Source organism: Aotus nancymaae, unplaced genomic scaffold (assembly GCF_030222135.1).
Source record: "Aotus nancymaae isolate 86718 unplaced genomic scaffold, 86718_ANA_hifiasm-v0.15.2.pri h1tg000040l, whole genome shotgun sequence".
Taxonomy (NCBI): domain Eukaryota; kingdom Metazoa; phylum Chordata; class Mammalia; order Primates; family Aotidae; genus Aotus; species Aotus nancymaae.
The window spans coordinates 39,635,204-39,648,349 of NW_026988454.1; the positions used below are offsets into that span (position 1 = coordinate 39,635,204).

General features: G+C 35.8%; 1 protein-coding gene and 1 pseudogene across 1 annotated transcript in view; one reads left to right on the forward strand and one right to left on the reverse strand.

Annotated features, from left to right (window-relative positions):
* Window positions 1–34: 34 nt before the first annotated feature.
* LOC105705266 (enolase-phosphatase E1-like) lies at window positions 35–552 on the reverse strand (annotated as a pseudogene).
* A 7,501-nt stretch (window positions 553–8,053) lies between these two features.
* THEMIS (thymocyte selection associated) overlaps window positions 8,054–13,146 on the forward strand; it is a 207,061-nt gene continuing 201,968 nt past the window's right edge. The window contains exon 1 of the mRNA XM_012435113.3: window positions 8,054–8,397. Coding sequence (XP_012290536.2) covers window positions 8,307–8,397 — 91 coding nt within the window. The 5' untranslated portion in view covers window positions 8,054–8,306. The remainder of the gene's footprint in view (window positions 8,398–13,146) is intronic.

Sequence of the window (13,146 nt, forward strand, 5' to 3'; positions counted from 1 at the left end):
GGGGAACAGTGCGGTCTGCCTTAGCAACCCTCCTCTAAGTTGAGGGACGCAGGTATAGTTCGCTGAAGGATGTGATGAGGCTGTAGCAAGTCTTCTTATCATCTGTTAATCCTGTGTCGCTCGGTCTCACCACTACAGCTGCGTGCACAGCTGCTCCCTCAGCAGCCCTGGCCTCTTGAGTAACGTCTGTCAGAAACAAAATGTTTTTGGTTGAGCACCCGATGCTGTCTACAATCTTTCTATAACTTTCACTCTCCACTTTGTGTCCAATCTTGTTGTCAAACTGACCAACAAGCTCAAGAACATCTCCCTCCGTAGAATGCCTAAATAACGGTTTCTGTGCCTCCACACTCGCTGGGGAATAGATGTACACCTTCATTTCGGCCTCTCTCCGCTTCCTGACAGCTGGAACTACATCTGCGAGGAACTCTGCTTTCCTGCGCCCAGCTGCGAAGGCTGCCCTCCACATGTGGCCCTGCAGCTGTTTGAGTGCAGCAGTCTTTCGATCCAGGTACAAGTGCCAGCACACATATCTACCACGGCCTAGATCATCTGTTGCGGATCATCCACTCCACTCCCAGACGCTGCAGAGATAGGAAGAGTCCATCCAGCTGGGCGGCCTCTTCTTCCCACTGTGTCTGCAGATACTCTTTAACATTTTCTTCGACGTAAGGAAATAAAATGTCCTTCAAGAAAGCAACTGGGGGTGTGGTACCTTCCATATCTAATGGGGTCACAGTGACTTCGGCGGGCACAGAAAGCACGACCACTTCCATAACAGATGCTGTTACAGGACCCCTGCTGTTGGGGGAGGGCGGAGGGCGGCGCCAGCTGCGGCTGTGCAACACACCCCCTCCCCCCGCCCCCGTTCCGTCCTGGGCTTCTGAAGGCCCCGCGTCATCTCGGAGTCAGGGACCACGTGCAGCCTGCCGTGTGTGGGGAGAGGATACCTCTGCACACCTGGAACTGGAAAAGGCGGCCGCTAGGAGCCCTGAACTGTGTGAGCAGTTTGGGGCAGGAGCCCGAGACCACGTGGGCAGGGAAAGGGGAGGCCGGATGACCAGAAAAATAAACCTACCTGGGAAGAATCATGAGTCCTACATTGAGTTTCATTCAAAAAGAAACTAAAAGTGCTGGGAGGCAAGAGCTTCGTTGCAAACCAGGTGGTGAGGGATGAGCACGTTCAAAGGCCATTGCATTTTGACAAAACAAATTGTTCGTTATAGCAGGAATTTATTTTCTTTCAAGATTATTAAAATCATTCATATTCATTCTTACAAATTAAGAGTGTGCATACGGTTGGAGACAGAAGAGAATGGTGATCAAGGCATTTCAGATGGAAGCCATTTATGGCACTGGAAACATTTATGGTGGGTGTACTATGATTTTGTTTATCAAACACCCATTCTTTCTCTTTTGGGTAATAGCTCACTGATTTTCCTTTGAGCTATCTCCTCTTCCAATTCTTGTTGTGATTTAGCTGAGATAACTCCCTAATAAAATCCACAGTAGAGCCCATGAACTTGAAATTATGGGAAATTAGTATATTTCATTTTCTAGGCATAGTGATTGGCTGAGACACGTGCATGTGAACCAATGACATGTACAAGTTAGATCAATCAGAGCTTATCCTGGGACTTTCCCTAGTATAACTAGGAGAAGGTAGTCTCTTCCATTGTACATGAATCTATGAGATACAAATCTTGAGCTGCCAGGTGCACACAACAGCAGGATCTCCCTGAAATATTGCTCATGGGAAAAAAAAAAAAAAAAAAAAAAGCCGAGCCTAGTGCCCTAATGGTATTGTATGATTCCCCAGAACAAGCAACCTTTCAATGACTTAAACCAATAAATGGTATATATTATTTAATCCAAAATGACAAGAATGATTCCTATAAGCCTAATTTTTGCTTCTTTAGAAACAAACAATGAAGAGAAGGTTTCAGAGAATAATGATTTAGATACCAGTCAGAATAATCTCTAAGATTTATTCTTTTTTTTCCGATACTGTCTACTTGGAGATAAGGGTTTATTCTTTACTCAAAGAAATATTACATTACACTCAAATATTATAATATAGTTTTAAGCCTCTATTTTTGAAGTTTATTTCTCTACTTGTGAGAGTCATTTTTTTTTTAACGTTCAGCCAGTTCTCACTTTTTATGAAAGCAGCTATAGTTTAGCAAAGGAATTGGTATCTTATGTAAAGTTTGCTTTGAGCCATTTTTCTTTTTCTTTTCAACAATACTTCTTTTGGGATATAAATCATTGGCAATAATGATACTAACAATAACTTAATCATCATTTGATAGGCAAGTCTATCTCTGTTCTTTAGTGGAAATTTTAAGAAGATGTATTAAGTAGTAGCAAGCCCGGTGTGAGGACAAGATTTTTTTTCAACAGAAACTTCCCTGTTTAAATTATTAGGGTAATGTGACATGCATTTTCTTTTCTTTTTCTCCTCCTTTTTTTGGTCATTAAAATAATAAATGCTTCAGTTCATGGTATGAATAAATCTTTCTGTGTATCTGATTATAGCTAAATGTGAAATTGCTACATCAAATTGATTTCAAGATAGATCACAACAGTTTGTAGTATATATGAATGCATAAATATTACATTGTTAAAGTATCAATTTTATGAATTCAATATTTGCTTTTTCTGTCAGGTTTTATCAGTGTGTAAAAGGTTTTTACTCTGATTCTATTCTTTGGTTAATTTTGCTTTAGATATTTGAAGCTATATTATTTAGAGCTGTGAATTTTCTCCAAAAATCAGTCACCTTTTCATTATTAAATGAATAACCTTATTATCTTTTATAACACTTCTTGCCTTTAAATCTAATTCATCTAATATTGCTGTAGTTTCATGAACTTTCTTTTGCTTAGTGTTTTATAATATATCTTTTCCCATCGTTTCATCTATAGACTTTCTATGGACATAATTAAATTGCATATTTTTAAGTAAATTTATTTGTTTAAATGTTATCTGCCAACATTAATTACCTGAACTATTAATTTATTTAATTTTTATTTGTATATTTATTTCATTTAAGAGTATAATTGAGTTTATGTATACCATCTTACTATTTGCTAGCAATTTTGAGATTCTTTTTCTTTCCTTTCTCGACTTTTTTGGATTAATTAATTTTAATTCCATTTACTGTATTTTAGTGACTTTCCTAGAAATTACATGTTTTTATTTATTTAAATATGATATTAAACATTACTTTTGCAACATCTCTAGAAGCCTATTACTTTAGAACATCTTAACTTCATTATCAGTTTTGCTTTTGCATGACTGCTATATTTTGCAATACATTGCATGAAGTATATATAGTAAAAATATATTTTATGCCCCACAAGCCATTAATTATTGTTTTGGGAACTCAATATATTCAATTCACTGACATATTCACCCTCTTCATTCCTTCCTGTGGTCTTGATTTTCTGTCTGAGATCATTTTACCTTTGCATGAAGAACACTCTTACCCTTCATAGCATTACTTTTAGCAAGAGTTTACTGGTGATGAATTTTCTTAGTATCTGTTTGTCTGAAATGTCTTTATTTTGCTGTTGCTTTCATGCTTCTCTGGATTTAGAATATCAAGTTGGTAGTTATTTTCTTTCAGCATTTTGATGATGCTATTCCACTGCAGTCTAGTCTTATTAGTTTTTGTTAGTAAGTCAGCTATCATCTTCTTAGTGATCCTTTGAAATTGGCAATTTCTTTTCTTCAGAGTGGCATTTAAGATAATCATTTGACTTTGGCTTTTTAACATTTTAGTATGATGTTTTTTAGTATGCCTTTCTTTGCATTTATCCTCCTGGTGGTGTTGGCAAGGCTTGAATCTATGGATTGATGTCTTTTTCAGCTTTGGAAAATCTTCAGCTATTATCTCTTAAAATATTGCTTCTCCCACTATTATTTCTCCTCTCACGTTGGGACTCAGTTTACACATAAGATCTTTCCACTATGGCTGAAATGCCTTTCTTGAGAGAGAGAGAAAAAGAGAGAAAGAGAGAGAGAGAATCTTTCCTACATTCCATTTCCAGTTCAACAATCCTCTGTTACTGTATGTCCCATTTGCCGTTAAAGCCAATTATTGACTTCTTAATTTCAGTTACTGTATTTTTTATCTCTAGAAATTCCATATGATACTTTCTATAGATGGCAGTTCTATTCTCCTTCTTGTCTTCTGGTTTTGAACATGTTTATCAACATTATTTTAAATTGCAGGAGTAATAATTCCAATAGCAGAATCACCCCATGAGTTTGTTTCTATGGTCTCCCTTCTCTCTCTCTTTTTTTGTCCTGTCTTTTGGCATTCGTATTCATTTCATACTGAAATATAGATGTTGTATTTTTTAATATTATAGAAGTTCCGGGTGCTTTTCCTCAACAGGAGGATTTAAATTTGCTTCTATCTGGCAGTGAGAATAGGGGCAGACCACTTTAATCCACTGAGGGATTGAGCCCGTTTTAGTCGGGCTTCAGGTTTTATAAAGCTTGTTCTATTTATAGGCGACCCTTTCTTTTAGGAAGCAGCCTTCAAGATCCCCAACTGAGAATGTAGGCATTTGCTGGGATTCCATCTCCCTCGCTGGCAGGCCCTGGCTTCCCAGTTCTGTAAGACTGCTGAAAGCACTCCTTGGCTTCTTCAGCTTTCTACCAACCATGCTTTTGTTTGTGTCTCAATCAACCAACCTTGTACTGCTTTGAAGGGGCAAAATTTTTTTAGGGGGAAAAAGTGGTGCTGAGCAACACATTTCTCCAACTTTTCCTGGAGGACTTACTAAGTCCCAAATTCCAATTTATTTTGGTCTCTTTTGCTATGTGAAACTGCCAAAAACTCAACTCAGGGTCTCTCCTCCTGAACCACCAGTTTTTGCGCAACCTCTCTCTTGGTGCCAGTTACTAATCCATAAAAGCCTTGAGGGAAAAGAAGTGCAGAATATGAGGTTCCTCTAATGGTTCTGCTCTACTTTACAGGATCATGGCCTCTCATGTCCTGCAGGCTGACAGCTCTCTCATTTCTTAAAACAGCTTTTTCAGGAGTATACAGTTCTTCCAGGTGCCTTTGATAGGAAAGTTGGTCAGATACAAGCTCATAGCCAGAAGTAGAAGTCTGAATATTTTGATTTTGCATATTGATTAATGAGTGGCCTTTACATACCTAAGACAATTTTTATTTGAAGTATGTGTTTTTTTTCCTATTTTGTTCAAACTCCTTTTTGATTTACAGGAGTATTTTATAAGTTAGTTGTCAAATATATTAGTCTTTTCCTTTAAGACTTCAATTGGTGCTCAGAAATAGTTATTTTCTTACCCTTTTCCAGACATTTTCCTATTTTTTCCCTCTGGTTTATTTTTATTTACATTTAATTTTAAAATTTATCTAACTTTAATTTTATTGCATGGAAGGTTAGGGAACTTCCCCCCCCCCCCCCAATTATTTAACCATTTGTTGAATAAAAATTCTTCCCCAGTGCTTTGGAATTTCACCTTTATCACATAGTAAATTATTATATAAGTCTAGGTTTTCTTTTGAATTCTCATTAATCTATTATTACACCTATAATGTGTTGTTCTAATGACCGAACTTCAATAATTCACTTTACTACCTGATGGTTCAAGTACCTTCTCATTGCTCTTCTTTGTCAACTTTATCTTGGCTGCTCACATCAGGATTTTTTTTTGCCTGCATGTCAGAAGTGATTACGATCTGATCTAAAGCAGTAGCAGTGGGGATATAGAGCAAAGACAGTGAGTGGTACTGAGTATTGCCATCTATAGGGCCTGATGGATTTAACAGCTGGAGAAAAAACATGGCATCTCACATGATTCTAAGTCTTCTGGCTTGGGAAACTAAGAGAATAGTAGTGTCATTAAGACTGAGAATACAGGCCGGGCGCGGTGGCTCACGCTTGTAATCCCAGCACTTTGGGAGGCCGAGGCGGGTGGATCACGAGGTCAAGAGATCGAGACCATCCCGGTCAACATGGTGAAACCCCGTCTCTACTAATACAAAAAAAATTAGCTGGGCACGGTGGCGCGTGCCTGTAATCCCAGCTACTCAGGAGGCTGAGGCAGGAGAATTGCCTGAACCCAGGAGGCGGAGGTTGCGGTGAGCCGAGATCGCGCCATTGCACTCCAGCCTGGGTAACAACAGCGAAACTCCGTCTCAAAAAAAAAAAAAGATTCAGAACACAAAGAAGATTATCACAGAGGGAGTGGCATCTGTCCCTAGAGCAGAAGCAGATGGAACCTAGGTAAATGTAAGAGATTGGTGTTAGGAAATGGCTGTTTGGCTAGTAGGATAGAAATTTGACTTGGGAATATTAAAAAAAAAAAAAAAAGTGAAATCCAGCTTACATTAGATATCAAATGAAGTTTATTGTGGCATCAATTCTAAAAGATTCATGATTTTTAAAGAGCAGTCCACAGAAGCTTCTTTCATATATTCAACCGCATGAAATACACTACTAGGCTGTAAACTGTGGGGAGGGGTATGGAAGGCAGATAGATCAAGATTAGGAAATTTTTGGACAAAAAAAGTTTCAAGTTAGGAAGTTGAATCTACTGATAGAAAACCTGTTGATGTGGCCAACCATAAATTCTACTTTTATAAAAAAAGAAATAAACCTGGGTAGATTATTGAAAATGTCAAATAGGATTATGACAAGTTGAAACAGTTTTATAAGAGCCATATCAAAACTAGGCAGTATTTATCTTTCTAGGTCATTTACATGATGGCTATGGTAGAACTGAGATGTCCCCTGACCCTCTGTATCTGCCTATGCACTCTGCAGCCTAAGGCCAAAATAGATCATAAACAAAAGGCTGGAGTTTTCTTACTAAAGAGAACATGCAGCTTCTTGAACATCTTTCAGGTGTATACATACCAACCAGTATTTTTTTTTTTTTTTTTTTGAGACAGGATCTTCCTTTGTCATTCAGCATGGAATGCAGTGACATGTTCACAGCTCACCGTAGCCTCCAACTCCTGGGATCAAGTGATCCTCCTTCCTCAGCCTCCTCAGAGCTGGGACTATAAGCATGTGCCACCATGCTTGGCTAATTTTTTTATTTTTTTGTAAAGGCAAAATTTCACTATATTGCCACGGCTGGTTTTGAACTCTTGGCCTCAAGCAATTCTCCCACCTCACCCTTCTAGAGTGCTGGGACTATCGGTATGAGCCACAGCCTCAACCAACATTGTTTTACTGATCCTTAAAGAGACTTAGGAACTATCACCTTTAATTGTATGTATTCTAAATATTGTTTCATTTACATGCAAAAAATTAGAGGGGCAGGATTTTGAAGAGATCAATGTTCATGAGGTTTCTCTGGCTTCCTTTAACGCTTTCCCCTCCTAAATTTCAACAACAAGATCAGAATTGTGGAATTTTGAACTTGGAAGAAAGTATAAAATTTACTGGAGTCTTCTACTTCATCTCCATTTAGTAAGTAAAACAAATGAGAATCAGAGAAGACACGGCTGAAGTTAGTCTGTAAATCAAAAGCAGAACTAAACCCAGAAAACTCAGGTTTCCTAACAAATGATGTAAATACTTTCTACTATAGTGTAGAGATTAGAAAACTCATTTTAACATACTTTATTAATTTGCCGTATCACTTTGCATAGTCTCTCCCTACCCTATCCTCCTTTAAGATTCAGCAAAATTTTTAATGTGAAGAATAAAAAGTGGTTTTGATACTCTCTCCAGAGTATCAGATTTCCAAAAAGAGCTGACACAAAGCACTTTTATAAGCAATTTTAATGTAAAGTCACTGGCAGTATGCAAATAAGGCACAAAGCCAAGCTTTAGAAATGAACTAGAGAGAGAATGAATTCACATGGTGCCATTTTTAAGATTAGACTTTAGTCATGTGCTCTTATTCTTTGTTGGTGGGCAAGCCACAGCAACCCTGACCTCAGTTTTGCTACCGCAATAGATGCACACCTGGATTAGCAACGGACAGAATGAGCTACTTACCAAGTCTCATTTTTTTGGCAGTGTCTGTTCACGCCACCCCCATCCTGTTCTACTTCAAAGTCAGAAGGAAATGAAGCCACAATGTGAACAAAAGAGCTCTAACATTTTTTTTTGTCTCCTGCTGCTTCCCTCCCTCTTCACTGTTCTCCGCACATAGAGCTACTTTACCCCACATTGGCTGTAGTGTGACATCCCTGCCTGCCCGAGGAAGAAACAATGAGCAGGGACTGCAACTGCAGACAAGTGTCACCCAGAAGCCACAAGTTTCTGTAAGCACCAGGTCTACAGACTACCCAAGGCATAGCAATGGCATTATCGCTGGAAGAATTCGTCCACTCTCTTGACCTCAGGACCCTACCCAGGGTTCTAGAAATCCAGGCAGGCATCTATTTTGAAGGTAAGCACTCCCCAAAACCTTGACTGGCTAGAGCATTCTTGTATACACTCTGGAAAATTGGAGAGGGAAATTTTAACAGCAAATATGTGAGTTCCGGTAAAGGAAAAGTGATCAGAAAAGGGAGAAAGTAATGAACTGACCAATGAATAGTCAAGAGCCAATAGCGTTGGAGAAGGGAGAAACTAGATAGAACTCTGGGACAGACAGAAATAAGGAATTGAGTGAAGCTTCTTGAGCTTTCTGTAGTCCTTGAATGGTGAACTATTTCTGCCTTTGCTTTGAAATTGATTGTAATCAAGAATGACAAATTTAGTTATCAATATTTATGTTTCTACAATGTAAAAAAGATTTAGCTTCCTAAAACAGAAGCAACTATCAAAGGCGCAGTGTTTAGAAAGAAGTATTTCCAAATATTTCCCAAACTTTTAACTTTTAAATGTTGCTCATACCAGTTTTTCTCACTCTGTAGTGGCCTAACTCCTAATTCCTTAAATAATGAAGATTTTCATTTGAAAGTATAGAAATTATTGCTACAAGATAATTTTTTAAAAATTGATGTTGAAAACTCAGAGTTCAGTTAAACTTATTGAATAATAATGAGTTTTGGTGTAACTTATAATATTAATTCGGGGAAAAGAATATTAAAATCTCCAATATACAACCCAGAATCTTTACATAGTTAGTTTGAATACATACAATAAAATGAGCAATTTTCTAGGTGTATTTCTAGCCACCAATAATGGTAGAATTGAAGCAGCTGTAGAGTCAGATCAAGCCAAACTACCAGGAAAATAACTTAACTATTGGTAGGCAGGTCTTTCCTGTTCATAGACAAAATAATATATTACACATTATGTTGCAAAGTAAAAGAAAAATTAACAAATGTCAGCTCCAGTTTTTTAATACACACACATACACACACACACACACACACACACAAATATACACACATACTTGCAAGTGGTGAATTAATATGGGCTGTCATCAGCTTAGTGTACAGTTTTATTCAATTAATTCGTAAGTTGATTCTTGAAATCAGACTATGTTTTGCCATGTTTAATCATATTATTGATGTCTCTATTTCTAAGCCAGCTCCAAATCATTTTTGTCTCATGCTTTGTGTTTTTTAGGCTTTATGTAAGAAGTCTTTCTCCATGTCTGCATTAAAAAGATATTTTCCTATATTGTTTTTATCAGCTTTACATTTTTATATTTTGCATTTAGTTTTTAGTCTATTTGCAGGACACTGCTATGAATTATACATAGATCCAATTTTAGTCGTCCCTATACAGTTCACCTGATTTCCAGTTACCATTTGCTAAGCTGATAATCTTTCACTCATTGACTTATGTTGTCTCCTTTAAATCATATTATATATTCTCCTCTGTATCAGTCTGTCTCTAAAATATCTCTTCTATTTCATTAGTTTACTTTTTTTCTTAATTGCCCCCAAATCACACTATTTTTATAACTGTAGCCTTGGAATAAGTGTTAATATAGAAACAGTGTATAGACCAATCCCTTGTTTTCAATCTTTTTTTCCTAAATTGGCTTAGATATTCATAGACTTTAGAATTTTCTTTACAAATACATAATATGTATGCATATTTATGGAATACATGTGATATTTTGATACCATGTGTAGTGATCAAGTCAGAGTAATGGGGATATTCATTACCTCAAACATTTACCGTTTCTTCATGTTAGGAACATTTCAATTCCATTACTCTAGTTATTTAAAAATATTTAGTAAATTATTTTGAGCTATAGTCACCCTATCATACTACCAAACACTAGATCTTACTCCTTTTAACTGTATTTTTGTACCCATTAATCAGCCAACCCCTCTCTATCCCCCTCCCACTACCCTTCCCAGCACCTGGTAGCCATCATTCTAGTCTCTATCTCTGAGATCAATATTTTTAGCTCCCACAAATGAATGAGAACATATGATATTTGTCTTTCTGTGCCTGGCTTATTTCACTTAACGTAATGCCTTTCAGTTCTATCCGTGTTGTTGCAAATGACAGGATTTCCTTCTTTTTAATGGCTGAATAATATTCCACATTTTCTTTGTCTATTCATCTATTGATGGCCATTTAAGTTGATTTCATATCTTGGCTATTGTGAATAGTGCTGGAATAAACATATAAGCATGGATATCCTTTAATATACTGATTTCTTTTCTTTTGGATATATACCCCGCAGTGGGATTACTAGGTCATGTGGTAGTTCTATTTTTGTTTTTTTGTGGAATCTTCACACTGTTTCTCATAGTGACTGTACTGATTTACATTCCCATCATCAGGGTATAAACGTTCCCTCTTCACCACATCCTCTCCATCATCCATTATTTTTTGTCTTTTTGATAAAAGCCATTTTAACTGGGGTGAGATCGTATCTCATGACTTTTCAAATGAGTTTCCTGCTTACTGGGATTTTTATTGGATTTATTGATTTGATAGATTAATTTGGAAAGAATTAATATTTTATCTTGTTTTAAGAAAGAACATAGTATGTCCCTGTATGTGTCCAGATCATCTTCTTTACATCTTATTACTTTACTACTATGTTCTACTTCGATTAAGAGGAAAAAATAGTGAATACTTTGATCATTTTCACAATGTAAACACATTCATGTAACCATTACCCTGCTCCAGAAATAGAAAATTCCAAGTATTCCAGAAGCCCTATTTTGTGCTCTTTCTCAATCATTATCTACCATCTTCCTCAAGGGTAACCACTATTATGACTTTTGTCCACTTATGATCCTTACATAAATGGAAAATTATAGTATGTATTATTTTCTGGTTGGTGTATCTGTTTAACATTATATTTGTGAAATTAATCTATGCTGTTTTATATAGTTCATTCATTTTCAGTATGTATGTTATTCCATTGGATGAATATACTATTTATTAATGCCACTGCTAATAGGCATTTGGATTATTTCTCGTTTGGAGTGTCCAGTAATTTTGTCATGAAAATTTATGTACATGTGTGCCTACATGTATATGCATTAAATAGGACATGAAAGTAAGTGGGATTACCATGTCATATTGTATTTGTACATTCAGCCTTGAAAGGTAATGAAAAACAAGCTTTTTAAGTAATCCAGTTTACATTCCCACAAGCAGTATATGTGTGTTCCAATTAACTCATATGCTTAGTAACACAATATTATCAGTCTTCTTAATTTTAGTCATTCTGGCATGAGTATAGTGGTAGCTCATGGTTTTAGTTTTCATCTCCCTGATGACTAATGAGATTGAGCACATTTTCATATATTTATTTGATTTTTGGAGATGTTCTTTTTCGCAGAGGTGGTTTATATCTCTTTCTCATTTTTCTGTTGAATTTTATAAATTTTTCTTATTGATTTGATAAAGTTTATGTGTATTTATATTTGGGATACTTACTCTTTGTCCATTTTCTGTGTTGCAAATGTACTTTCTTAGTCTATAGCTTCATATTTCATTTTCAAAATGGTGTCTTTTAATAGACGAAAGTTTTCCACTTTAGTGTTGGTATAGTCAATGTAGTTATTTTTCTTTTTCCGTGTTGTCAAAGAAATTTTTCTTTAACCTAAGTTCATGAAAATATTATCTATTATCTTCTAGAAATTCTACTGTTTACTCTCACCTTTAGATCTGCAGCATACCTGGGTTTATGTTTTTGTATATGGTTTGAAGTTGAGACCATGACTTATTTTTTTCTTCTATAGAGTCAGTTGGTGCAGTGACATTTATTGAAAAGCTGCCTTTTTTCTATGATCTTACTCTGTTTACCTTACTCAGAAACAGTGTCCATACATGCCTGGGTCTTTTTCCATGACTTTTATGCTGTTCTATTCATCTACTTGCTATCCTTACATCAATTGTCCCTGTCTTAAATAATGTGGATATGCAATATCTAATATATACTTTATATTAGATTATATATAATAATATGCTGCAGAGCCATGGTTCTCAAACTTGGTTGTGCATTACAAATACCTGGATTAATTTTAAAACATAAGCACCTAGGATTCTGCTCCAGAGATAAGGATTTAATTATGTAAAAGGTAAGGCATCAACATCAGGTTTTAAAAAATCTTCTTGATGATTATAACACACAGCCAATTTGATAACTACCACTTTAGAACGAGTTCTCTCAATTTATTATTCCCCTTCAAGTTTGGTACTTTGAATTTTCACATACATTTTAGAATTAACTCATCAACTTCCACAAAAGTCCTCCTGTAAGTTTGATTAGCTGTGCATTGGTTTGGAGAAAATTGGCATCATTTTAAATTAAGTGTTCTGACTCACTAATCTAGTATAGCTCTCTAGTAATTTAAGTCTATTTCATTTCTGTCAGTAACATTTCATAATTTTTAATGCAGATCTTTTACTTTTTCAGATTTATTTTTAGTTATTTGATTTTCTCATGTCACTTTAAATGATATCTTTAAAACCATTCCTTTTCTCTTTGTTGTACTTACTGAATTTTAAGAATATATCTTTAACTTATTTTGGATATGTTATGTGTACTTTTGTGTTGTCTGAGAATATTGATGGATTTCGCTTGTGGTATAATACTAAACAGAGGTAATAATAATAAAAAAGATCTCCTTATTTAATTCAAAACCACTAAGAACAATTTTCAGTAATTCACCATTAAATATGTTTAAGTTAAATTAGTTTTAGTTTTCTAAAAGGTTTTAAAAACGAATCTATGTTTGATGTTTGTCAAATATTCTTTTAATAA